At 45.8% G+C, this 27920-nt stretch overlaps 1 protein-coding gene across 5 annotated transcripts in view; it reads right to left on the bottom strand.

Moving 5' to 3' along the window:
- Nucleotides 1–27920, bottom strand: part of CD2BP2 (CD2 cytoplasmic tail binding protein 2) — a 117756-nt gene that overhangs the window by 65311 nt on the left and 24525 nt on the right. For all 5 annotated transcript variants that reach the window (XM_078652867.1, XM_078652868.1, XM_078652869.1 and 2 more), the window contains exons 3-5: nucleotides 21417–21558; nucleotides 20255–20412; nucleotides 19527–20103 (exon numbers count right to left, since the gene is read on the bottom strand). In XM_078652867.1, coding sequence (XP_078508993.1) covers nucleotides 19527–20103; nucleotides 20255–20412; nucleotides 21417–21558 — 877 coding nt within the window. The remainder of the gene's footprint in view (nucleotides 1–19526; nucleotides 20104–20254; nucleotides 20413–21416; nucleotides 21559–27920) is intronic.

Here is a 27920-nt window from a genome sequence, read left to right as displayed (position 1 = left end):
AGAAACAAATACCAAAAATAATTCCCACAGAAAGATTAATTCTCTGACGCGGAACACCGACAGCCCAAAACAAATACATAAAAAAGTGTTATTTTAACTGCAACCACCACAAACGCATTGTCTACAGCTGTGGTTTACATGCTCCATGGGTGAAACTAACATAACCCTCTCCGTTTTGACCACAGACTCGCACAGCTCTACATCTCACTTTCAAACCCGTAGGCAGAAATATTAATCTGAAGATGGCAGACTCATAATGGGGTATTGTACACTTACAGTTGATGTCAGCAAGACCTATAAGCTCAGCCTACTGTCAATGTAGAAAATAACATTTTATTTATTTCCAAGGTTTCAATACCTAACAACTCAAATAGTTTTGGACTGCTGAACTTTTTGCTCTTTCGTGGGTACATGCGTCTGTGGACATTCAACGTTCTTCTCTTAGAACTTTTAATTTTCTTACTTAAAACATAAATGTAACAGACATGTTGCCGAGGGAGACACATCTGAGCGTAGAGAAGCTCTAAATCAGTGTCCTACTTGCACCCCAAAGCAGTGAGGCGGACATGTACCAGCAATAAACCAAATAATCTCTAAGGAAAAAGTTAGGTGAACAGGAAAGCAAAGATCGGTGGGAACTAAATCTGCAGAGTAACTACTCCGGCTCAACAATGATCACTCTGGAAAACACATGTTTATCAGTGAGTTCTCAGTTGAGGGTCACTGTGAAACAGTTCTGAGAGTCTCCCTGAACCATAAGTAACGACTGTACTCAAATGGAATCATTATTAATGGCACAGACCCCGATCAAAAAGGTATCAAAGGTATTTGCACGAAGGTAAGCCTTATTAAAAATTCTAAGAGAAACAGATGGGGCACGTTAAACAATTTTACCATAAGGACAAATGATGGTGCAAGAAGGTGGGGATGGTCTAGCTGCCAGGAGGGGATTAATTATAACCCAGTTCAGTCTTGCTTTTATGGCGCCTCAACCACCTTCATGTCAAAGTGGAATATAGAGACACTTTAAGGTACCTGGATTTCTAGAGTCTTAATAAACTGAGCTTGGGAGGGGAAACTTTCAAGACCTCAGTGCTCTTGTCAATACAAATGTTTTGTTCCCTAGACTACAGGTGCTCCGTTGATACAGAGAACCTACAGAAGGGTTAAAATATTGCTGAGGGCTTGGTCTTTAAAAACTTTTTGCGTGCAAGTTTAACAAAAGCAAGCCACCCAGATAGATACTTTGAGATGTAACCAATATTTTAGACTACAGTCATCCCATGTGCATGTACACGAGTAGAAAACAGACACAGGACAAAAAATGCGGTAGAGCAAAGGGAGAATTCTAGTACACATAAATGAACTTCAAAAGAATGTATGATCTATTTCATGATAAGGCACATTAGCATGTTTAATGTAAGTCACTATCAGCTAGCTAAACTCAGTTGTAGCCATCTTGTGTGGCACAGCCTATAAGGATTGTGTACTGAATGTAAACCCTGAGCAATATATAGCTATGCTGCATGGCTGATTGCAAAAGATTACTGTCCGCCTGAATGCAATCACAAAAGCAACAAAGACCCATGAATGTTATCATGGCCAGAAACAACAGCCCAAAGATTTGAAAGTTGGAAAGTTGAAATACACCCAAGTAATCTTTACTCCAATGGGCAGTGGGGCTAGCACTATGAAGAATGTTCATATCCAGTCGTAGCAGTTACACATCTAGCAGTCAAATAGAATATTTCACCCTTGCTATGAACTTCTACTACAAGATGCAACCAGTCTACTGAATAAAAGCTGTGTAAAACACACACAAACAAGCATTTACAATGCAATGGTTTCGCCTTTGGAAAAGTTAGAGCTATTGGCATTGTAAATGACAAACTTTGTATTTATGTGTTGGTTTTGTCATTTACATTGCCATTAGCTTAATCTCTCGCAATGTGAGACCTATTGTACCCTACGGACGAGCTCAGCAGACAGCAATTACTACCACACACACACACCCAGAGCCACACACACCCAGACCCACACACACACCCAGAGCCACACACACACACACCCAGAGACACACACACACCCAGAGCCCCCCCACACACACACACCCAGAGCCCCCACACACACACACAGAGCCCCCCCACACACACAAACCCAAAGCCACACACACACACACACACACACCCACCCAGAGCCCCCCCCCACACACACACCCAACCAGAGCCACACACACCCACCCAGAGGCAGGGCAGCCCACATCTCACTTCTTGCTGTTTGAACGATAGATCTCACTTCCAATGGCTAGCCTCCATTTATGGAGATAGCCAATGGAAGTGAGAGGCGGGACTTTTATCCATAATGTGTGTCCATAATTGTGTAAAGGACAGGGGACTAAGGGAGTATGAAGGGATGCCTCAGTCATGAGGCTCCCTCCTTTTTACCACATGGTCTCTGCATCGACTTAGAAACCTTGACTTTACATTTCCACAGCTGAGCTTACTGCAAGTCTCACACGGTGCAATAGGAAAAGTTTAGCGAGAAAAACAACAAGCAAAGCATAGCTGCCAAGGTATCAGATTCATAGAGGGACATTTTCATAATTTCAGTGCAATTATGAGTGATATTTTAACGACTATGAGTGACACTTTCTGGAGAGCAGCATTGACGACGAGGGAAACATATAAATATCAGACATTACACCCATTTGCATGTCAAGATTGTCTGAATTGTACTGTGTGAGCTACCAAAGACCATTCATTAAAGGGTGTGAGCCATCTAGTGAATGATGTCACAATAGGTATCAACATCCAAGCAGACGTCAAAGAAAGAACATTTTGGAATGCTTACTGGTGGTGTCGGTTAGGGGTGGAGGAGAGGCCTGTTTGTTTCTCTTCAGAGGATGCCCCTTTCAGAGAGAACAATCTCTCAGCCAAGCAGCAGCTCTACAAAAGCGATTAGGAGGCAGGGGTTAATGTTCTTGTTTTTATCTGCCTGTAGAGATGGTCTTGTTTTGGCAGCTGTATTAAGTTTATTTGCATTATTATATCAAGTTATATGAGAGCATCAGCGAAGCTGAAAGAAGCCTGGAAAATGTGGCTTGGATTCTTGTGATATATTGAACTTGTTTTAAATCAAGTCATGTCTCAGTAAGGCATCGGAGGGGTTCTTTCACTGGGAACGTTTCCCTAATTTATGTGAAAAGTAAAAGCCATGGCATTATTCCCTTACAATAGCTAAAAATATTACTTTTTCCATGAATAACATTTCTCATTTAATTCTGAAATTGCAAATGCGACACTCCCTTTTAGAGTTGTGCTGAATCCAGTGGCTGCAACGGAACCTACTAATTATATCAGTTCAGTCCATTCCAGGAGCAAGGACACACAAGCCCGCATTTCAATGCCAGAAGATGCTTGTGACAAGCGCCTGACCCCTAAAGTACTCTGAGACGATGAGTGCTCCACCCCAGCTTTAATGTATCCGCTGCCCGTTTAAAAATGCTTCCCATTTGCAGAAACAGGCGACGCACCAGCAGGTACAATCCACCTACTTCCTTTCGACTCACTGCTTTGTTCTTATTGGTGAGTGAATATATGCGGCTCCTGGAAGAACAGAGCTCTGCGTTTCCGAGCCTGAAGGAAATGATTTAGGCTGCCATCTATCACGCCAACTTCACTTGGAGCGTGACTCTGGCTGCGCTACAACGCTTGTGACTCCAGTCAGTCTTGGGTGCACTTTCGGTAACTGAATTTGCATGGCGCGACTGGCCGTCAAATGTATTGCAGCCGGGACGGTGGCGGGGGGGGTGGGGGGCGGGGGGGGGGGGGTACAGTGGCGCGGGCGGCACACGAACAGCGGGAGGGGGGGGGGGCCGGAACGAGCAAACAGACAGGGGGGAAAGGGGGGGGCAAATGGACAGCGGGAACGGGCAAACGGACAGCGGGAGGGGGGCGCACTCACCTGGACATTAATCCGGCAAATGATCAAAACATAACGTCGAAAAAAAAAAAACACATCCGCCCACAGCCGCATGACGTGCTAAAAGGGGCAGGATGAGAAAAACATCCCCGGAACGCCCACGAATCGCCTCGGACCATGATTGACAGATCTCACTTCCAATGGCTAGCCTCCATTTATGGACCTAGCCAATGGAATTGAGAGGCGGGACTTTTGTCCATAATGGTAAACAAAAGTTTTCGCCTTGCGCGAAAGTCTGCTTTCGCAGGTTTCGGCGAGGCGAAACCTAAAAAGCATAAAACCTAAACTGTTTAGGGCCAGATTACTTCAAAACCTTCGAGTTACTTATGGTAGAAACACTTGATTGCTACTTCCAAGTCTTTTAATTAGGCTCATGGCGTGTCTCCAATCAGAACCTCAAAGGACCAGAAGACATGTGATGCAGCATTAAATGGTTACATTGGAAGTCGCAAAATCCCAAACCATAAAGTCTCCCACTGGCGTCCAGGTGTGACTGTCTGTGCAGTTGTTAATTTACCGGCACGTAGGGGACACAATTCATAACCCTACAGGGGCCTGGATCTGTAGAGAGATTTCCTAACTGCTGGAAGCACTAAGTCTCTTCCATGCTTCATGTGTGTTCCACAAACCCAGAGTGGCTCTTTTTTTAAACATTTTATTAGTTTTGGCAGTACACAACAGCGTGTCATACATAAGCGTGGTAAATAAACTGAAATATCTGGGATATCTCCAGAACAAGAATGCATCTGTCTACCCAAACCCAACCCACGTCTCATCTGACCGGGCAGGACTTCAACTCGGTGGCCCACCATACCCTCTCATTTGTTCATTACGATGAGATCCAGTTCCCTATAGCCCCTTTTAATCCTCCAGTTCACACGTCTCCATGGGTCCATATTTTATCGTATTTCTCGGGCGCCTGTGTGCTTGGTACACAGTTCTCTCCGCTTGCTAGCACCAATCCATATTACACAGCCATTGAATCATTCAGGGTACTATCCCACTGCCCTATAGCTGCATAATATTCCTCCCAGCCACCGTCAATGCCACATTGCAAAACACAAGGGGAATACTTAGGTACTTTCTACTCCCCCATTTATCCAAATATACCACTCGTGCTGACAAGTTAATTGATTGTCCCGTCACCCATTCTATGAAGCTCAAGCCTGGGCATTCCCACAGAGTAGGCACCAGTGTCCATTTTGATTGCAGCCCTGGAGGCACCAAGATAGAGTTCTCCCGGTAAAGGAAAGCTAGACTGGCTGATGGTTGCTACACTTGACATGTTTCAACGTGGTAGCACAGCAATCTCTGGTATTGATCATCTCAAAGAGAGGATAGCTTGGAACAGAATCTATTACAAAAGCAGCATTGGTGTATGCCCAGACGTGGGTCTCTTGCTCTCCATGCCACTGGAGTCTAGCTAGCCAGGCTGATGATGGGTGAAACCCCGAAGCCGGTCCCAGGATACTTGTTTCCAGTCCAGGAAAGACCTGGCGTGGCAGTTCGGGCTGGACTGTTCCCATGGAGAACTGGGTCAAGACTGATTTGCATATGGCTGGATTCAAACAGGAATAGCATGGGGAGCAAAACACGATGGATTTGGACCAAGATCTCTGTACTGGGCTGAATGTTTGACATTGTTCAACATTCTGTCTATCAATTGTTTTTCTTTGCATTTGTCACCCCAAGTGGGACTGGAATGCCCAGACGTGAGACCATGCTATCCATGCCACAGGAGTCAAGCTAGCCTGGCTGATGAGGGGTGAAACCCCAAAACCCATCCCAGGATGCTTGTTTCCAGTCCACAGAGGACCTGACCTGGCCTGGCAGTTCAGGCTGGACTGTTCCCATGGGGAACCGGGTCAAGACTCATTTGCATATGGCTGGGTTCAAACTGGAATGGCTTGGGGAGCAAAAAACGATGGATTTAGGCCCAGATCTCTGTACTGGGGTGATAGTTTGACACTGCTCAACATTCTGCCCATCAATTGTTCTTTTTGCACGTACCAAGGGTGGCAGAGGTATCTTGCCCACCCTGGCCAAAAACAACCTTGTGACCTATCTGTGGCTTAAGTCTAACCCTCCCCCGCCAGCCACCTCAGAACACACAGGGGCAATGGCTGATGGAGATTCTGCAAAAAACACAGTTGATGGACAGAATGTAGAACAATGTCATACATTCACCCCAGTACAAGGATCTGGGCCTAAATCCATAGTTTTTTTGCACTCCACACCACCCTGGGTTAGACACTGGCTATATGCAAATTAGCTCTGACCCTGTGCCTCATGGGAACAGTCCAGTCCGAACTACCAAGCCATGTCTTTCCCAGACCGGAATCAAGCATCCAAGGACCGGTTTCTGGCTATCAGCCTTCATCAGCCTGGATAGCTTGACTCCAGTGGTGTGGAGAGCCTGGGACTCACGTCTGAGCATACCCAGCCCACTCGGGGTGAAAATTGCAAAAAACACAGTTGATGGACAGAATGTAGAACAATGTCATACATTCACCCCAGTACAAGGATCTGGGCCTAAATCCATCTTTTTTTGCACTCCACACCACCCTGGGTTAGACACTGGCTATATGCTAATCAGCTCTGACCCTGTGCCTCATGGGAACAGTCCAGTCCGAACTACCAAGCCATGTCTTTCCCAGACCGGAATCAAGCATCCAAGGACCGGTTTCTGGCTATCAGCCTTTATCAGCCTGGATAGCTTGACTCCAGTGGTGTGGAGAGCCTGGGACTCACGTCTGAGCATACCCAGCCCACTCGGGGTGAAAATTGCAAAAAACACAGTTGATGGACAGAATGTAGAACAATGTCATACATTCACCCCAGTACAAGGATCTGGGCCTAAATCCATCGTTTTTTTGCACTCCACACCACCCTGGGTTAGACACTGGCTATATGCTAATCAGCTCTGACCCTGTGCCTCATGGGAACAGTCCAGTCCGAACTACCAAGCCATGTCTTTCCCAGACCGGAATCAAGCATCCAAGGACCGGTTTCTGGCTATCAGCCTTTATCAGCCTGGATAGCTTGACTCCAGTGGTGTGGAGAGCCTGGGACTCACGTCTGAGCATACCCAGCCCACTCGGGGTGAAAATTGCAAAAAACACAGTTGATGGACAGAATGTAGAACAATGTCATACATTCACCCCAGTACAAGGATCTGGGCCTAAATCCATCGTTTTTTTGCACTCCACACCACCCTGGGTTAGACACTGGCTATATGCAAATCAGCTCTGACCCTGTGCCTCATGGGAACAGTCCAGTCCGAACTACCAAGCCATGTCTTTCCCAGACCGGAATCAAGCATCCAAGGACCGGTTTCTGGCTATCAGCCTTCATCAGCCTGGATAGCTTGACTCCAGTAGTGTGGAGAGCCTGGGACTCACGTCTGAGCATACCCAGCCCACTCGGGTGAAAATTGCAAAAAACACAGTTGATGGACAGAATGTAGAACAATGTCATACATTCACCCCAGTACAAGGATCTGGGCCTAAATCCATCGTTTTTTTGCACTCCACACCACCCTGGGTTAGACACTAGCTATATGCAAATCAGCTCTGACCCTGTGCCTCATGGGAACAGTCCAGTCCGAACTACCAAGCCATGTCTTTCCCAGACCGGAATCAAGCATCCAAGGACCGGTTTCTGGCTATCAGCCTTCATCAGCCTGGATAGCTTGACTCCAGTGGTGTGGAGAGCCTGGGACTCACGTCTGAGCATACCCAGCCCACTCGGGGTGAAAATTGCAAAAAACACAGTTGATGGACAGAATGTAGAACAATGTCATACATTCACCCCAGTACAAGGATCTGGGCCTAAATCCATCGTTTTTTTGCACTCCACACCACCCTGGGTTAGACACTGGCTATATGCAAATCAGCTCTGACCCTGTGCCTCATGGGAACAGTCCAGTCCGAACTACCAAGCCATGTCTTTCCCAGACCGGAATCAAGCATCCAAGGACCGGTTTCTGGCTATCAGACTTCATCAGCCTGGATAGCTTGACTCCAGTGGTGTGGAGAGCCTGGGACTCACGTCTGAGCATACCCAGCCCACTCGGGGTGAAAATTGCAAAAAACACAGTTGATGGACAGAATGTAGAACAATGTCATACATTCACCCCAGTACAAGGATCTGGGCCTAAATTAATCGGTTTTTTGCACTCCACACCACCCTGGGTTAGACACTGCCTATATGCAAATCAGCTCTGACCCTGTGCCTCATGGGAACAGTCCAGTCCGAACTACCAAGCCATGTCTTTCCCAGACCGGAATCAAGCATCCAAGGACCGGTTTCTGGCTATCAGCCTTCATCAGCCTGGATAGCTTGACTCCAGTAGTGTGGAGAGCCTGGGACTCACGTCTGAGCATACCCAGCCCACTCGGGGTGAAAATTGCAAAAAACACAGTTGATGGACAGAATGTAGAACAATGTCATACATTCACCCCAGTACAAGGATCTGGGCCTAAATCCATCGTTTTTTTGCACTCCACACCACCCTGGGTTAGACACTGGCTATATGCAAATCAGCTCTGACCCTGTGCCTCATGGGAACAGTCCAGTCCGAACTACCAAGCCATGTCTTTCCCAGACCAGAATCAAGCATCCAAGGACCGGTTTCTGGCTATCAGCCTTCATCAGCCTGGATAGCTTGACTCCAGTGGTGTGGAGAGCCTGGGACTCACGTCTGAGCATACCCAGCCCACTCGGGGTGAAAATTGCAAAAAACACAGTTGATGGACAGAATGTAGAACAATGTCATACATTCACCCCAGTACAAGGATCTGGGCCTAAATCCATCGTTTTTTTGCACTCCACACCACCCTGGGTTAGACACTGGCTATATGCTAATCAGCTCTGACCCTGTGCCTCATGGGAACAGTCCAGTCCGAACTACCAAGCCATGTCTTTCCCAGACCGGAATCAAGCATCCAAGGACCGGTTTCTGGCTATCAGCCTTTATCAGCCTGGATAGCTTGACTCCAGTGGTGTGGAGAGCCTGGGACTCACGTCTGAGCATACCCAGCCCACTCGGGGTGAAAATTGCAAAAAACACAGTTGATGGACAGAATGTAGAACAATGTCATACATTCACCCCAGTACAAGGATCTGGGCCTAAATCCATCGTTTTTTTGCACTCCACACCACCCTGGGTTAGACACTGGCTATATGCAAATCAGCTCTGACCCTGTGCCTCATGGGAACAGTCCAGTCCGAACTACCAAGCCATGTCTTTCCCAGACCGGAATCAAGCATCCAAGGACCGGTTTCTGGCTATCAGCCTTCATCAGCCTGGATAGCTTGACTCCAGTGGTGTGGAGAGCCTGGGACTCACGTCTGAGCATACCCAGCCCACTCGGGGTGAAAATTGCGACCTATCTGTGGCTTAAGTCTAACCCTCCCCCGCCAGCCACCTCAGAACACACAGGGGCAATGGCTGCTGGAGATTCTGCACCAGCCATCCTCCCACAGGCCTACATGAAAGTCTTCCTGCAGGAGATAAAAACGGAAATTGAATCCCTCAAAACTTAGTTTAAAGCCTGCCTTCACGAACTTCTGCAGGATGTTGCAGAAATTGGGGGTCAAGTTGACAACCTTGAGCACTCGACAGACGCACGATCGGAAGACCACGAGAATCTATGGCCTTCAATGGCAGCCCTGGAATACCAGCATATTGACATTCAACTGAAACAGGAGGACTTAAAATAGGAGCAGAAGTAACATCCCTATCAGAGGGGTCCTCCGCGGAGCATAAGGACCGGACATCATGACCTTCCCTGCAGACCTACTCCAGTCGATTAGGAGCGAAGTGATGCCTACCCTCTGGCGCTGGACAGAGCCCATCCCGTCGCTGCAACCTGGTGCCGCCCAGATTTCACCCCTGACATTCTCAAGCAAGTCCTCTTCTTCACTGAATAGGAAGCCATCCTGCAGAAGGTGCGAGGCGCAAAGGACTTGGTCTAAAATGGCTATCCTATTCAGATTTCTCGGGACATTGCCCCAGTAACTCTACGCAGACTTAAAGACTTTAAGCCAGTTACTGATTAACCCAGTGACCTCAACATCAAGTACCAATGGGGCCACCCTTGTGTACTGATCTTCACCTGGGAGGTCAAACGTCAGGCCCTTCGCTTCCTGCGAGACAGGAAACAAAATGTACAACTCCCAACATCGCCCAGAGACACTAGCCCCTCCCCATGCCTCCCTCAGAGAATCTATACGGCCTGAATGGTCTATGCTCTCTGCCCCACAGCACAGCGCTTACATGATAGAGCAAGCTTCTTCTCAAGCGAAGCAGGGCATTACCAAACACATCCGTGCCATGGCTGAGTCTTAATCACCAGCTCGATCCCCCGTGGCCTCCGAGTAACGACATTCCACATCATACTGGAATCGACCAGGAATTGCTTGGCACCCCCACCTAGGAGCAGGGTCACTCTGGCCTTGACACATGGAGCACACCGAGTGGCCATCTCACCTCCCCAAAGTCTGCCAATTCCAACTTGGACTCCCCATGCAAGGGCCCTCCTCACACCGAGCCACCCTTTCGCGAATAAAGACTTGGCGGTATGTCTCCCTCTCTGCTTGAGAGGCCCGTGGCTGGCGCTCCTCATTTGCCTGTTTGAGCCCTGCTGCGGGGCGCGGAGGCCGGTCCATGGATATGACCTTCTTCCACGCCCCCTACGTTCATGTTGTCCTTTTGAAGAGTGACTTCTTCAGAATGGCCCCGTTTCGACTTCTGGGCCGTTCCAGGTCAATGCCAGAACTCGTAGGCCCTGACGGCCACCTTGCTTAACCTTACCATACCCCAGCCTCCCCACCCCTGTTCCCTTACCCGGGGAGGGTCTGACTTGACAAGAGGGAGCCTCCTGAGTCCTGCCCTCTGCCTACTTTACACTGAGGGAACTCCCTGCTCGCTGGGACATAGGCTGTGTCCCCTTATACTACAGCCCGCGTCCCTCCTCCACTCCACCTCTGCCACGTGGCGAACTGCCCTAACCTCATCGCCGAGATCGCATCAGACCTCTTTACCGACCAAAATGGCTGAGGCCCCTCATGTTAAATGCCTGTCCCTCAAACTCCCCAACAAAAGGCGCCAGGTGTGGCGTTACCTGCTCATACAAGACCCTGACATCATCTTACATGAAATTCACCTACTACCCTCCAAAACACCCCACATGGCCCACCTCGTTACCATGCCAATTCTGGGTATTCTCTCCATCTAAATCAGCCGGGGTTGCAATTCTATGTAAATCCAGATTTGGATTGGTAAGGTCACGGGTGGTGCAGAATGGCGAGGGCCGCTACTTGAAGGTTCAAATACAACTAGATGCCCGGCCCTTAACTCTACTCAAGGTCTAAGCACCTAACCAATTGCAAGACATTTTCTTGAGATCCCTACTGAAGGAGCAGCTAACATAACCTGAGGAGCATGTGATCCTAGGAGATTTTAACTTGGTTTGGGACCCAGACATAGATCGTAGCGCTACCTCCTACCAGGACACAGGCACAATGTCCGCAGCCCTTAAGTGAGACTTGGGGCACATAGAAGCTTGGCATTACCAATACCCAGATGCCCGGGACTATTCCTTCTTCTCCCATGTCCATCGCTCATACTCATGTATTGATTACTGTTTTCTCTCCCTGGCACGGTTCGTGGAATCAGCCTACACCTCGGATATCTCCATATCGGACCATGCTCATCTAACGCTGGTCCTGTGGTTCCCTGGTGGGGGCCATGGCTCCTCCCACCCCACATCCTGCGTGACCCTGTCGATCTTTCCAAGATACGATGGGAGATCAAAGCATATTTTTTTTTTTAACAAACGTGCTTCCCGAAATCCCAGAGCACACCCTCTGGGATGCCTTCAAGGCAACCATTCGGAGAGTCATCTCCTCTATTGCCATTGCCCGATCCACGGAAGCACACCTGGTCAAAACAGGCCTGGCTGAGGACGTTAAGGCATTAGAGCGGTTGGACCACACGCACCCTCCAGGCAGCATAAGAAACATCTAGCCATACTCTGATGCAGCTGAAGGTCCACCAGAAAAATAAAGCAGAACAGTCACTTATTACATTAAAACAGAAATTCTACGACAGGGGAGAGAAGGTGGGATCATGCTTGGCCCGCCGTCTCCGCACCCACTCAGCTAAAGCTCACATCTTGAAGGTGAGAAAAGCAGACGGCACCTGGGCCACATCCAAACAGAACACATTATCTCCAAGCCCTTGTCCCACTACCCTGGGCCACCCATTCAATCCAATATCTGGGTCTAAACTTGACCCCACCCTTCCGTGTCCTCTTGGCCCCAGGCTAATTGGCCATTGTGCAGACGGGACGATTTGCAAGACCTACGATGTTGGAAAAAGCTTCCAATATCTTGGCCTGGTCACCTCAACACAGTCAAAATGTCCATTTTACCAAAAGTATTGTACCTATCCCAAACCTTGCCCATGCCAATTTCCCAAGTACATTTCCAACAACTCCAATGCAATCTAAACTCCTTCATCAAGGGAAAGGGGCTACTGAGATAGATAGACTGAGGGGTCCGGAGACAGTGGGGGTCTAGCCTGCCCCAACCTTTTGGAATACTATTGGGCATCCCACCTCCGCTACATATCAGAATAGGTCGTTCACGAAAGCGAAAAAGACTGCTTCCATATGGACAGCGCTATTGCCTGTAGACCCCTCTGGGACCTGGCCTGGCTCCCCAGAATAGCCCTGCCCCGTAGCACATATATTGCTACTCCCACGAAAACGGTCCTCAACATTTGGGAAAAAATAAAAATTCCTAAGGTCCTCACATTTTTTCCCTCCCCTAATACCCCAGTGGCCCATAATTGTACCTTCCCACCAGCCCTGCAACCCACACTCATTTTCAACACGGGGAGGGTGAATGCTGCATGATTCTGGAACTATTTGAGGGAGACACCTTTAAAACCTTTGAGCAATGTAAGAAAGCCTTACACCTTACGGACTCATCCAGGCTACAATATTACCAACTCTGACATTGGTTGTTCACGCCAATTTACACACAGAGAGCAACTAGACCTGTTATATTTCATATAGGTGTCATAATATAGGCTTGGGTAACTTCATTATCCTTCACCTGTATTCTTCCCTACATTACACTTGTAACAGTTTACTGGGACTGACCTTTTACCTAGATACGACACCGCATTCAGAACGCGGGTTTTCTCTAGTTCGAAATCTCATACATTATGCATGAGAGTTCTTGGAAGCACAGCAGGACTACCATCTCCTGTATAGTATATATATATGTATAAAGTTCATGTCTGACGTCATCCTTAGGCAGACACAGTAATACAGCGAGGTAGGACCCCTGGGGAGACCTATGGGTATATATACATCGCATCTTGCTGAGATAGGGAGAGGAGACCAAGACTTCCCAGATGATACACTGACCAGAGATGCTGAGGTTCCTGCATGCAGACACTCCAGCTCGCAATGGTCTAACATCCCTTGTGGGGTGTCCAACTCAAGACCAGGACGGGCTCATCTATTCTACACCAGAATAACAACTTTTCAATAAATACTTATTGAAAACGCCCAGCCTGTTTATTCTGTATATCTCTCTGAGACGAAGGTAAGTAAGCACGAGTGACTGAGCAAAAAGTAGTATATTGTTTCCACGGTCCTGAGGGATCAGGGTTGTCAAGTTCGATAGTTCCCAAGAACTATTCTTTCCTTGGTAAGAGGAGATTCTAGTGGCACTGTGAGCTAGTTGGTACATAAAGCCAACATACCTGGTGGGGGTGTCCAGAATCAGTCAGACACCAATCCTTCAGTGTATGATGTAAAAACGCGCAGATTCTGAATACTTTTTATAGGAGCTTTACGACAGACCGCTCACCGCCTTTGAAGCCCTAGTACGTGCATTCAATGGAACCCGGGGCCTGATCTCCCGTACATACCAGGTATTACAGCACTCACCCCCCCCCACTCACTCTCACACATACCAGAGGCAGTGGTCTACTGACTTGGGGGATGAGATACCCCCTGAAAGCTGGGAACAACTTTGGCACGACAGCCCCAAAATTTACAGGAGCATTCCCCAACACAAATCTGTCTACAAACTTATGACACGTTGGTACTATACTCCAGCACGTCTACAGAAAATGCTCCCGGCCGTTTCACCCCTCTGCTGGTGGTGCCAGTCAATGCTGGGGGATTTTCTTCACACCTGGTGGTCCTGCCCAATGCGGACCGTGTTTTGGAAGAAGTCCTGAGCCATATTAAAGACATTCTGGGTTTCCAGTACCAAGCTCCCCCACAATTACTCTATTGGGCATCTGGCCTCACCAACTCGCAGCCATGACCCATTCCGATTGCCGCCTCATTGCACACATGCTGGCGGCAGCTAAACAGCCCAATGCCCTCCATTGGTAGAAGCCCTTCACGCCCCCACTCCCCTCATCTCTGCATGGTTCCTGCGTCTCTGGTAGGTCATGGCAATGGGGCTGGCAGCCATTAATGGATCACTTCTCCAAGCTAAAGCAGTCTCACTATACCCCCCCCCCCGTCTACGGGCTCTTCAACTCTTTGAGGATGCAATCCTGCAATACGACAGAGGGACCTCTCAGTCTAGGTCTTCACCCTGCAGATACAGCGAGGAACCTCTCTCTCCCTAGTGCTCACACAAAACTTAGCTAATATTCCCCAGGGGTCCTCCCACTCTCCCACACTAACGTTTTCTACACTCTCTCCATTTCGCCTCCCCAGTTGTTTTAGGAGTTTCACTTTTCTCTATGCCTTGAGATACAATGCATTTGTCAAACGTTCATGCCACCACTAATGTACGAGGCCTCACAGCTTCCCAGTAACACTTCACTGTCTTATGCTTTGTATGTTGATGACTGTTTATCTAATATTCAATACACAGATTCGTCATAAAAAGCCAATAGGGCTGGTTAAGAGTCAGTTACGTGACAGACTTGAACAACCCGACCTGCCTTCCAGAGGCAAATGTCAGATTAATGACAAAGATACGTAGAGTTGATAACACTGCGTCACATGTCAGGAACACCTGTGAAGACAAGTTGAGCTGGGGAAACATCATTTTCAACGAAGGCTTTTCTACGCGTGACGTTTACTACGAGGCACTTACCTCGCAAACGTCTTTTCCACGCGTATGCCTTCAACGACAGTCTTTACCACGCATATACGTTCTGGCTAGGGGGAGGCGTGGAATTCCTTCCAGTCGTTCAGCGTGGGATTGGGGGGTTGGCGGGGGTCGGCTGGGGGAGGGGCTGGGGGGGGTCTCCCCCCCAAAAATAAACAAAGGAGCGGGTTAATTAAATTAAAAAAAAACGCACTTCAGTACCACCGAGGTAAAAGGAAAGTGCCTCCCCCAAAGACGTGCCGTTACGTCAAAATAGTAGTCCTTTTTTAATTTTGGCAGACGTGTTTTGACGCTTGTTTCGATGGTGGATGGAAGTACGGGCTGCTCGTGAAAGACGGGAAGGTGTCAGGTAAGAAAATATTCTTTATTATTTGTGTTTAAACGAAGGTTAAAATGCGTGGTATAATCCTTCGTTGCAAATTCCAGCGTGGTAAAACCACTTGCGAACTAAAATTCGCGTGGTATTGCCATGCGTGGAACTTGTATTCGTGGTAACATCATATATTCGTTGAGCTGCAGCAGAATTACTGATGTGTTAATCCTGCATCTCAAAGCGAGACAGATGGAACAATGTCATTCATGTCCGAAGCAGCCCCAGACATCTGATGGGCTTTGCCACAACATCATTGTTTACATGATGACAATTAAGAGTGGAATAATTTTGGCCCATTTAAAAATTAACATAGATATACATTTGTAATAAACCTTCAAGGAAAAATGGTCTGAGACATTGTTGATCGAGGAACTTTATTAGGGTACTCAACCACTTTGTCTACAGTCAATCAAATAGATTTTTCTAGCTCGATTAACAGCTGCAGTTTGTGCGGGCTGAATGTAGACACTGCCAGAGAAGAGGAGAGAGAGCGAGGTAGAATCAGCTATTCCCTAAGACTCTTTTGTGCCTAATATCCCGCTAACAGACTACCTTCAATTTTTAAGATCAGGGGATGCCCCAAGAAATGGGACAAAAGTGGGGACACTGGAATGTATATAGAGGTGAGATCTGTACTTACCCCACTGTGGATATGGCTATGGATAAGGCTGGACCTAGACGTTGTAATGATCCTTAATGCAATATTCTTTCTGTATTGCCCATTATATCTGATTCTGTATTGTATGGACTGATTATTGGATGATGACTCTGCTTTTTGTTTTTCAATAAAATATTAAATAAAAAAGACTACCTTCAATTTGAGAGAGAGACACACAAACAAACGTTCTCCCTTTCCCTCTTCCCTCCCTCTCTAAACATCAACAAACCAACTATACGAAAAGAGCAGTCAAGTTAAGAAAGCCCTCTAGTGCCAAAACTAACAGTTGAAGATACAGAACTTTTATCTGCATGGCATCAAGCCTGTGAAACTGACTTTGATCCTGCAGTTGCTATACATGTATGGTGTCATGCCTAGAAGGATCAGCACACCAGATCCAATATTTGCTCGAACTTAACAGTAACATACGCAAGAGGTACAAGCTGTATCTGTATAGTGATGTACTTTAGTTTGAAAGGTGGGATGTCCACCATATTCTCTGTATCAGAATAATAGCATGCCCACAGATTGCACCACAACAGAACACACTCATAGATACCAATGACAGTTCAGATGTATCCTCAATGGCTGTCATGGGGCCCAGCATTACTTAACACTAAGCAACCTCCAAGCAGAATGCATTACATAATTATTGGCACCAACATATACATAAGGCTCAAACCCATCTACTTGGCTAAGTACTTGCCGCTTCAGTGGGATATCCAGTCACATAAATCCTACACCTACAAACACAAAGAGTCAAAGCCAAATTGGGGAAGGGTGTCTTCAATTAGCACAACCACCAAGCCAAGCAATGGACAAACGTACACCACAGCAAAATGAAACAGCAACTTTGGTTGGCAGACAGCCACCCATGCCCTACCCAAATCCTAACCCAAATCTAGCCGGCAACTATCCAATGTATCCTAACATAAAATACTATTATACACTACTCCAAGCTTGCTGGCCACTATCCAACAGGGTTAACATCTAAAGAAAAGTATACAAACATAGCCAAATACAATATAAACAGAGCACCAAATGCAGTCAAAGAGAATCCCACAACAGCATAAACTGCCCAGATTCCTAAAGTGCTTTTGAAGTAATAAACCTGATAATAACTTTCAATGACTGTTCTACTGCTAAAGATTGAAGCACTGCCATTCTTTTACCTTTAAGCTTTGCTTGGACAGGAATAAGGAGTAAAAAGTTGGAAAGTAGATTAAGAATTGTAAGTAGTTTTTGGAATGAGTAGGAGAGCTTCTACAGCCATCCCTTTGTTCTTTTGCTTTTCCCACAATCACGAGCTTCAGGCTCAAAGAAAGCAGAAAACTTCCGCGAATGTTATCTCAGACAAGAAAATAATCTTCTTGCTCTTACAGAGCAGTTTGAAAGAAGTGAAAATAATTGGTCAGATGACTTATAGATGCCTTGACTTACTACAGCAGGTTCGGCTGCATTAAAGCAGGTATCTGGTATATTTCCTCACACAGCAGACAAATAATTGTTGGAAATTAAGCCTTGTTTGGTCACTGAGGAATAAATAAGGCAAAACTCATTGCTGGTTCACTTGAAACTTAAGTATTGCTCCGGAACCGGTGCCCCTCCGAAACAATCTCATGGAAAACAAATGAAAATTCCATTCACATTTCACAGTAGCAGGTGGTGCCAAAGGAAGCCTCTGGAAAGACCTATGAATTACTATTTGCGTTCTTGGAATTTGTCTGTACTTTTTAACCTTTGGGCATCATAGTCCATGGAAGAATAATCCTCTGGAGCTACTGGATTGCATTTGCCTTCCTTTCTGACAACCTAAGAAATTTTGAAAACCATCTGCTAAAATAAAGATAAACAATGCAGCCATTTGACCGCCTCAGGAAATAAATCCAGGCATGAAACCTGAGATTTACCTATCAAGGGTGACTTCGATGCATGAAGACTGTAAAAACCCCACTGCCTGCACTAAAGGAAGGACCACCGTTCGTAGACTGCTTGGAGAAGTGTGCACGTAATCAGTCAACAAGAACATGTGCACTCTACAAATTACATAGAAAAGCCCACATTTAGAAAAAGAGAGCTTGAAAAGGATTTGAAGAATCAATCTAAGGGTGTCATTAAGGATACAACAGTAGGTCTGCCATGTCAGTGAAGGTAATGCCTTCTCACCACTTGGCATAGGGCCGACCACCATATTTAAAGATTCTCGTTGGGTAGGTGGGATCTGTGTGTTCAGCAGAAGTGGCTCTGTGGTGGTTCTGATGGACAACCTGAAGTTTTGCTAGATGGAAGCCATGTTTGATACACCCCTTTGGCAAAATGTTTATTTTCTATTTTCTGAAAACTAATTACTAAAGCAGGAGCTAGTTTTCAATAAACAAAAAATACAGAATACAGAAGCAAATGGAGTTTTCTCCCTGTGAATGGGGAACAATGTGCTTTTCCCCTACCTGAGACGGCCATGCATTGCACAGTGGCTCCAGGTATGGAAAATGAGAAATGGTCGACCCTGCCTAAAAAGGGCAGGGCGAATACCACTACAACCAGATGGGCATCTGACAGACAGTGAAGGGACATTGGCAGAGCCAGCGGCAGTATCACTGTAAATCCAGCACTTCTCCTGACTAAACAGAGGGAGAGCCCCAATTACCCTTAATGAAAGAAGCAACAAGTCCCAAGGAGAAAAAGATCCAGCACGGAATTTGACTTCTATTAAGTTCAGATAAGTACTTATGAAGATAATCATTTAAAATGAAGCCCAGCAACTTTTGGAGGCAAGAATACAAAGACAAAGTGCATGACCACTTGTTATTTGAAGAGGCTGCCCTGTCGTCTCTGATAAGCTGAAAAATGCCATACTTGCAGGAGCAAGGTAGCACAGTCTTTTGGGGTTTTTAGCAGTGCATCACACATATTCTCATTTCAGTATTCCTCAATATAACAGTCACATAAGGACACTCCAACACCGTAAAGACATGTCGGTTCTCGAAATGTCTATCCCAAAAAATGGTTTTCCTAAATATTAATCTCTTTCCATATAATCTCCATGAAGCTCAGTCTTAGGTGCCTGCTAATACATTCCTAAGTGCTTAATTTCTTACAATGTTAATCACTAAGCTTTGTAATGGAAACTGCTTTCTAGCTATTCACAGAAGGAATAACCTCAGGAAACTTTAATTTCGAAGTAATGTGTACCTGTTTTGTTTCAGAAATTGAGAAGAATCTGTAGGCTTTCTAGTCCACGAGATCCCACATGTAGCTCACTGCAGAAACTCACACTCGAGTGGCACCATCTGTAACCAAAGCTCCTCTCATCATGTATTAAACCACTATCAATTTAGTATGGCCTCAGCTTACCTTTTTCCATCTCTCTTTCCTCTTTTTCTTCCTGTTTTTTTTCCTGGGTATTGCTCAGCTTGGTTTCATCTATCTCATCCGCAAACATGTCAAGCGGCTCATCCGTAGCAGCTGGTGTAACGGGGACAGGTGTCGGCACAGCAGTCAGCACTTTCAGCCGGTAGGCCAGTTTTTCACTGGTGTCCTGGTAAATCTCATATACACCCCGGGCCACCATCTGATCAGCTAAGCCAGACAGACGCTCTAGTTGACCCTTGCGTAGCATCTCTGCTTCATCCACTGGCTCCTCCTCCATCACCTCTACGGGTGGTCCCCCTTCCTTTGGTTTGCGGGGCTTCCACTTGCGAGGTAAAGCCAACTCTTTGGCCCCACGAACACCCAGCCGCCGTATAGCCTTAGCCACTGTCTCTCCAGGCTGTAGCATCTCCAACAACCCTTCCAGCAGGGCCTTCTTTTCCAATGGAGTCCTCCCTTTGGTATCCATGTCATCATCATCATCTTCATCCTTTGTTTCCTCATCTCCCTCTTTCACAAGGATCGTTTTTCGCTGTCCAACACCCTGGTCTTTTACCCTCACCTTGTGGGAAAGAACATAAAAAGTAGTCAAAAACAAAGTGCGGACAATGATACTAGTACAGAACCACCTAGGTTGCAGTCTTCAACGAGCACCGTAGTAAAGAGGCAGAGGTTAGGTGGAAAATGAGGTGGAGTGCTAGGGCTATACTCACCCAATCTATATTATCCAGCCAGTTGTCGCGAATTAGGGTCTCCTTGTTCACAAAGTAGTTACCCTCTGAGTCGAAGTGGCCTTCCTCCATCTCTTCTTTTAAGTTAAAGGGTGTGATTCTCACTCCATCCTCAAAGTCCACGGTGGCCGACTCCTGGCCTACAGAAAAAGCAAGACCAGGTTGAAAGGAAGTGAATGGAGAGACAGTCATTGGGAAGGGTGGCAATAAGGTGTGAGAAGAGAATGTGTGGTATAGATCAGGTAAAATGTGAGCAAGAGGAAAAACATGGGCAAATTGAGACCCAAGAGAAAAATGGGAAATGGGAAAATGTCAGAGTAAGACCAAGGAAGAGATACTGAAATAACAGCGAAACAGACATTTGGAAGAAAAAAGAAAGTGGGAGAGACAAGTGTAACAGATGTAGTGGAAAATGAGACATTCAGTGAAAATAAGAAGGAAGCACAAAGATCATTATATATGTATGTCATTTTTTGCAGGTTTTATCTAGAGAGAATACATTTCTCGTGGGCCTCCAGATCACCTATTACTTCTACGCATATGAATTTGGATTCAACTTGGCCCCTGAACCATGGAAGTGCTTGTTCTCCAATAATTGGGACTTTACTTCTCCAATAGGTGCCCAATGAAAAATCGCATCCAGTGGAGAGGGAGAAGAAAATGGGGAGAGGGTCTGTTAAACAGGTACCCCTCCTACCAAGAATTTTCCACTGTTAGCCGTGCCTTTGGAGCGTGCAGTGGCGGAGTAAGGGGGATCAAAATCTCCAGTTCTCACTTGGATTGGAGCAGGGTCACAAAAGAGATCACCAACCCCATAGGCTCAGCCTGTTCCCCTGGGCAATACTGAATGCAAACCTACCAACATGTGGCATGAACAGAGAGATGAGCAATGAAGGCAGTACTATGAGTGTCCCCTTTTAGTCTGAAGCATTACATGCCGTGCTTCTTCCTATGCGGTATCAAATACTGCAAGTCTTGTTCTGGGGGTCCAATCAGTTTTGCATTTTTATTTGGTTTCTGCAGGAAGCATTGCCCTGCCATATTTCCGAACTCAAGTCCTCTACAGGACAGAACACCAGTTACATTGGCTCCAGGTGAAATCTTTGGCCAGCTCTTGCTCTGCGTGTGGCATACATATACTCACCATCCACATCCTCTGCATTTAGGATATCATACTTAGTGGAGTTGTCGCCACCCTCATCCTCATCATCCTCTTCGTCACTGTCCAGGGAGTGCTTCACCTTGAAGCGGCTGCCGGGTCCACTCACCCCAGTGGTCTGCTCGAACTAAGAGTGAGGGGGAGAAAAAGAACATGCACATGTCAGGCATAATATGACCTAGGAAAGAAAATAGGTGTACTGTATATTTAATCTATGCACAAAATGTGTCCTATGTATATTCTGTCTTGCTTTTTTAATGTATGTATGCAAACTTTTATGATTCGATTGAATCGAATAAACTTATTTTGACAACATGCACATGTCAGGCAGTACTTGCCGCCTAGTTCTGAACACATTAGCCGGACTATTTTTGTGATGTGCCAGGCATAGCAAAGACAGTATTCACACATTATTATTTATTCACCTCTCTACACATTTCCCCTTGCTGAATAAAATATCCTACCAACACTAATAGCATAACCTTGTGTGGAATGGCCTTCCACTCGTGGAAGGATGGCCCTTGCCACAGTGACCGCTGCTTCTTCCACACCGGACGCCTCCCGGTCCAAACACTACACTAGAGGAAATGACGGTTCTAGTGTCAAATTCTCCTTCCAAAACATAGGTTTTGGTGACTACCGTCACTGGTAATGACAACAGTGCAAAAGGGATTTTTGGGAGGTGAAATGGGTTCTTGCACAGTAGTTGGTTAAACGAAAGAAATTACACTTTTTAAATTGACAAAGTGAAAAGAGTCAATACATTTAATGAAATACTTCGAAAAATAAATAACAGGACACATCAAATGTTTTAGTCAATAAGACAAAACTAGTAACATTAAACTTCTCGATTACAACAGTTACTCTTACACACCATGTTTCATAACGAATATTCCTTTCGTTAATTTAATTCCCTGTCTGTGCCACAACAGCACCACAAACTGACAGAAATTAAAGCGGCATGATGCCCATAATTTGGGGCGAATCTGCGCTTTCCTAAGGTCACATTACGCCGTTATCTCAGCAGAGTTGCATATTTTTATTAGTTTCCTGCCAAAAGCTCTGTGAAGGAGCGGACACAGCTTCCAACTGACATGAGGGTCACCTACAGCAGGTCTATTTTTTTTTTATTTTTTTTTTACAACTCTATGAAGTGTGTGATTTCATTTTCCTCTTGTGAGCACTGGCTGAAAAATCACAGCTTTTTGAACTAGCTGAAGATGGCTTCCACAGCACAGGTCAAACAAAGAACCTCAGATTAACAAAATCCGTAATGCAGGGTCAGCCTATCTCTCTCTCCTACACTACGGGATGTGTAGCGCGTACTCTAGCCACAAAAAAATCGAAGCCCCTATCCTCCAGGGCCGAGACATTAGCCAGTGATATTGCCATTGTCACTATTTTATTTTACGATGGTGCTGAAATCCATTGGAGTACAAGCATATTCAGGATGATAACATGAGAGCTGGCTGTACAGGTATGACTGCTGTTCTGTTATACGATTGTATTCTTTAGCCAGGCCCATAGCCTTAGTGCTGATGGTCATTCCCTTTATGCATGGCTCCCTGTGTCCTTGAAAAGGTCCATGTCCTCATTCAGCGCCTCTCGGTCCAACATCCCATGGTCACTGTGCACCAGTTTTGGATTACCAATCTCCTGATCTCTGGCTTCTGTATCAGTGTTCTGATACAAGAGTCGTGAAGTCACTGTCCTTGTGACACAGGTTGTGCTTTGCCAGAGTCCCTGTGCCTGTACCAGTGTGTTAATGACGATGCATCAGTGCTCTGTTGTCCCTGTATCCTAGTCTTCACTGCCAATGTGTGTCAGTAGGTAAGTGATCCCCTGTCAGTGTCCCAAGACCAGTGTACAAGTGTCCCAGATCAGTGTCCCTGCAATCAGTGCCTTAGTGCTTGCATCTTTGCGCGAGTGTCAGTGACCCTGTATCATTGGCAAGGCTCTTTTATACCCGTGCAGTTGTTGGCGCCTCTGTGCTAGTGCATAAGACAGTTCCTGTGTCCTTGTACCAGTGTCAATGCCCCTGCCACAATGCTAAGACCCCCATCTCAGTGCCCCCTAATGCTCAAGGTTCTCAGTTTTGTCCAGTTGTTTCGACATGTGAAGGATAGAAGGGACTCGGATAAAAGTGAGGTTAGACTTATTCAAAGAGCTGGTTGCACATAAAAAAGAAAAGGGAAGAGGGGATCCCTGGGAAATCATTTTCACACAATTAATGGAAGCACACGTTACAATTTGCAGCACTAATATTGGTTTATAGTGTTCTGTTTCTGTCGCACCCATGCTTAAACTAAAGGGATGTTTGCTAGTTAGGAAGCCGTATGTCATGTATGAAATGTGCCGAGCATTTAATTAAATAGCAGTCGCTCGCCCTTACAACCCTTTCTCGTGCACAATAGCTGCATTGCAGCACCCTGCAAGTTCCCACATGTGTAACGGATCCCTCATCAACCTTATCCCCGTTACATCCATGCATGGTGTACAGCAGGCCCCCCGATACATGAACTCAGACTATCAAACAAACTAACGTCCACAGAGGAATGTTTCCCTGCAAATCAGCACCTTGTTATGTGAACAGTCAGAGAGCAATCAACCGAAACCACCCCCACCGCTGGGAGGAGCCCAGAAAGGAAACTCAAATTCATACTATTTTTTAATATATTTTTTATTACATTTTCTCTCATACAACTGTCTCATTGTGTGCGACAAGTACAGCAGGGGGTGTATTATTTGAGAACATCACACATACAAGTATAGCAAGGGGTGTATTATTTGAGAACATCACACATACAAGTATAGCAAGGGGTGTATTATTTGAGAACATCAAACACACAAGTATAGCAGGGGGTGTATTATTTGAGAACATCACACACACAAGTATAGCAGGGGGTGTATTATTTGAGAACATCACACACACAAGTATAGCAGGGGGTGTAATATTTGAGAACATCACACACACAAGTATAGCAAGGGGTGTATTATTTGAGAACATCACACACACAAGTATAGCAGGGGGTGTATTATTTGAGAACATCACACACACAAGTATAGCAGGGGGTGTATTATTTGAGAACATCACACACACAAGTATAGCAAGGGGTGTATTATTTGAGAACATCACACACACAAGTATAGCAGGGGGTGTATTATTTGAGAACATCACACACACAAGTATAGCAGGGGGTGTATTATTTGAGAACATCAGTAGATACATACATCGTTTTGTTACAAACGTAGAGTGGGCGTATCAGACATAATCATTGGGATAAACAGTCACTCTGTTAATGGGTATCATTTGAACCTCCCGATGTAGTCACATCCCCTCCTGCATTTGTAATTCCATGGTGTCTCCGCCATGGGCCCCATATTCACTCAAATTTCCTCGGACATCCTTGCGCATTGTACATCACTTTCTCTGCTGTCATATAGAGGTCCATCCCCCTTTTCCCTTCAGGTAATGTGGGAGGAGTCTGTGTCCTCCAGTGTTTTGCTAAGTCTCTTTTTCCTAACATTAGTCCCAAATTTCCAAAAAGTTATTTGGCTCTGGGAAGATCTCGCTCTGTAGGTATTTCTAGAAATAAATATTTGGGGTCCATTGGTATTGTGCATCCAGTATGTGGCTAAGTTCTTTGGTGAGGGCGGACCAGTAAGCTGCAATTACCCTACATTGCCATATGAAGATATGTTCCCCTTTCAGTGTGGCATCGAAGGTATTGAGGTGTTGCTGCCATTCCAGAACTGTGTAGCCGGGCCCTATCGTAATAAGTCCTATGTAGGATCTTAAATTGTATCAAGCAGAGGCAGGTTTGGTTGATGATTAGGGCCTTATAGGTCCAGGAGAACGCCTTTTCTCCAATTTCCCCCATAAAAAGTCTCCCCTCCAACGGTGCATATTCAGGCATCGCCTCCGGGCGTGAGTAATCTGTAAGTATTTATAGTACTGTGTGGGGGATAGTTCAAACTCTTTTCATAAAAAGTTAAACAAAGTAAGGGCCCCTCCCTCCAGTATATCTCCCACCTTTGAGATCCCAACGTATCCCAGTGCTTGAAACCATGCAGCTTTACAAATTCCATTAAACACGTTCCAGTCCATAGTAGGGTCTCCTGTGTCACACGGTTATCCCAGTGCATTCCCTTTTCTGCTTTTTGCCATATATCTATCACCACTTACGTTGCCAGGAGTAACCTCTTCGTGCCTATCTCCACTTAGAGATGCTGACTGTGAGAGTAGGCTTTTTAATTAGAACAAGGGAACCCAATGGATACCTTCGGACCATGGGCGGACAACTTGTTGTAGAAAACAAAGGTCCTAAGGCTAGATCAGTTGTGCACACAATGAAGTTATAGACTTGAGTCAGTACTATATCTGTGAGAGAAGGAACCAAACTGAGTTTGCTCCAGTGCATATGCGGGATGGTCACTTGGGGCGTGTATCCAGTCACAGATAACAACGAGGTGCGCCGCCTAGTAATAGGCTCTAATATCAGGGAGGGATATGCCTCCATTGTATTGATTTCTCTGCAGTGTGCAGAGCACCGCTCTAGGGGTTGCCTCAACCTAAATAAACATCTGGACTATCCCCTCTACCTTATTTAACACTTCATCTGCCAGTTTATGGTATGTGTTATGAAGCATGTACAAGTGCTTCGGTAGTGTTGTCTTATACATAGCTGCTTTGCCGAGGAGCTTCAGTGGTAGCGTTTTCCATTGGTCCACTTCATTTTGAAAGTTCGCCACCACTATATATATTATGATGTAAGCTCACTTACATATTCAAGGTAATGTACATGCCCGGATAGTTAAAACTATCCTGGGTTATTGTCAAACACCCTGGAATATCAGCTTGATCTAACTTGTGACCTGCTGTGAATACACTTGCTTTGTCCATTTGTATCCTGTATCCTTTATGTGTCTGGTAAGTCTCAAAGGCTTTGAACAAGAAGGGTAGGGTTCTCCACAGGTTTGTCACATATAGGAGGATATCATCCGGGTAGAGGGATATCCTTTCATCCTCGGGTATCTCTTCCCTTTCCGGGACGCCCGTGATATTAGGATTCGCATGTATTATTAACCGTCAGGGGTTCTGGTGCTAAAGTAAATAGTAATGGGATAATGTACAACCCTGCCTCGTGCCCCTTTCGCCATTCAGTCGCACTCTGGCGATCGGATCTGTATAAAGTCAATCAATCCAGGCTTGGTAATGGGGCCCAAAGCCATACCTCTCGTGTACCGATTTCAGAAAGGGCCAATGAATGTCATCGAACGCTTTTTCTGCCGTCTCAGGAACGGTTTGTCTCTGTTCCGGGTACCATCTAGCCAGTTGTTAAGGTGGCGGAAGTTGAAACGGGGCGACCTTTTGGTGACTCAGTGGACAATGCATCCACGGCAAGGATCTATGTTTCACCACGTGGTCACAGGTTTCAATGATGACAGGTCAATTTAGTCGTTCATCCTCCAGGGGTTGATAAAATAAGTACTGTGGTGTTGGTTAACAAACATACGTTAATTAGCTTCAAGAAAACCACAGTGAACCTGAACTTTACAAAAACAAGCTATTACAGGTAAGTCGCAGTATATGCACCACAAACAAATTACGGATTCAGATACTGTCTAAAAATTATGTAGAAGCATTAGGGTTTCAGCAGTTTTGAAAACATTCTTCAGCGCTGCTTGTCAAATCTTTGAATTCTTGCAACTGAATATCTGCTCTAGTATTTTCAGTGAGCATATACACAGCTTAAGAAAAAGAGAGCGGTAGTGGTGTTCCCCAAAGAGGTCTGATCGCACAATCACATAAGATGTATATTACAGGACCATAATATAGAAATGATATAATAATATCAACGGAGTGCCAAAACAACCCACGTCACTCACTACCAGGGGTGACTAAACGTTAAATCCAGAGATTTAACAAATACATGAGAAAAATTGGGTCAAGCGTGCACCATCCTGAATTTCAATATCAAAACTGTGATGTAATAGTCACAATAATCTTAAACATATGCCATACAGTACATTTGAATAGAAGCAATGTCTATTTGTTGGAGACAGGAAAATCAAATAAATGTTCTTATATTTGGAAATCGTTGTTCCGTTTATTCACAAGTTCCTTATAACATCAAGATGGAAACAGCAGACACGTGTTTCGTTTAGTGCTGATAGGTACCACAACTTCCTCAAGGCTGATAAGGATACTGGAGTGTAGTGAGGAGATAAGAATAGGGAAAAGTAGACGTCCTATTTCAGTGTGGCCACAAGACCAGAGTGTCTCAAGGTCGCAAACTTTAAATCGAACTTATCACTGTTTAGGTCACCGTCACCTGATGAGTTGCGTGTTGCGGTGGCAGGACAGTGGTGCGTGCAATGGTGGAAAAGACACTCCAACCAAATTCACCACAGGTAAACTATTTATGGTGAGCCGCAACAATAAGGACAACGTCTTTAAAATTGTAAGCTATCCAGCGTTTGCGGTGT

The sequence above is a fragment of the Lissotriton helveticus genome, chromosome 7 (assembly GCF_964261635.1).
Source record: "Lissotriton helveticus chromosome 7, aLisHel1.1, whole genome shotgun sequence".
Lineage (NCBI taxonomy): Eukaryota > Metazoa > Chordata > Amphibia > Caudata > Salamandridae > Lissotriton > Lissotriton helveticus.
This window is presented reverse-complemented; position numbering and strand designations above follow the sequence as displayed.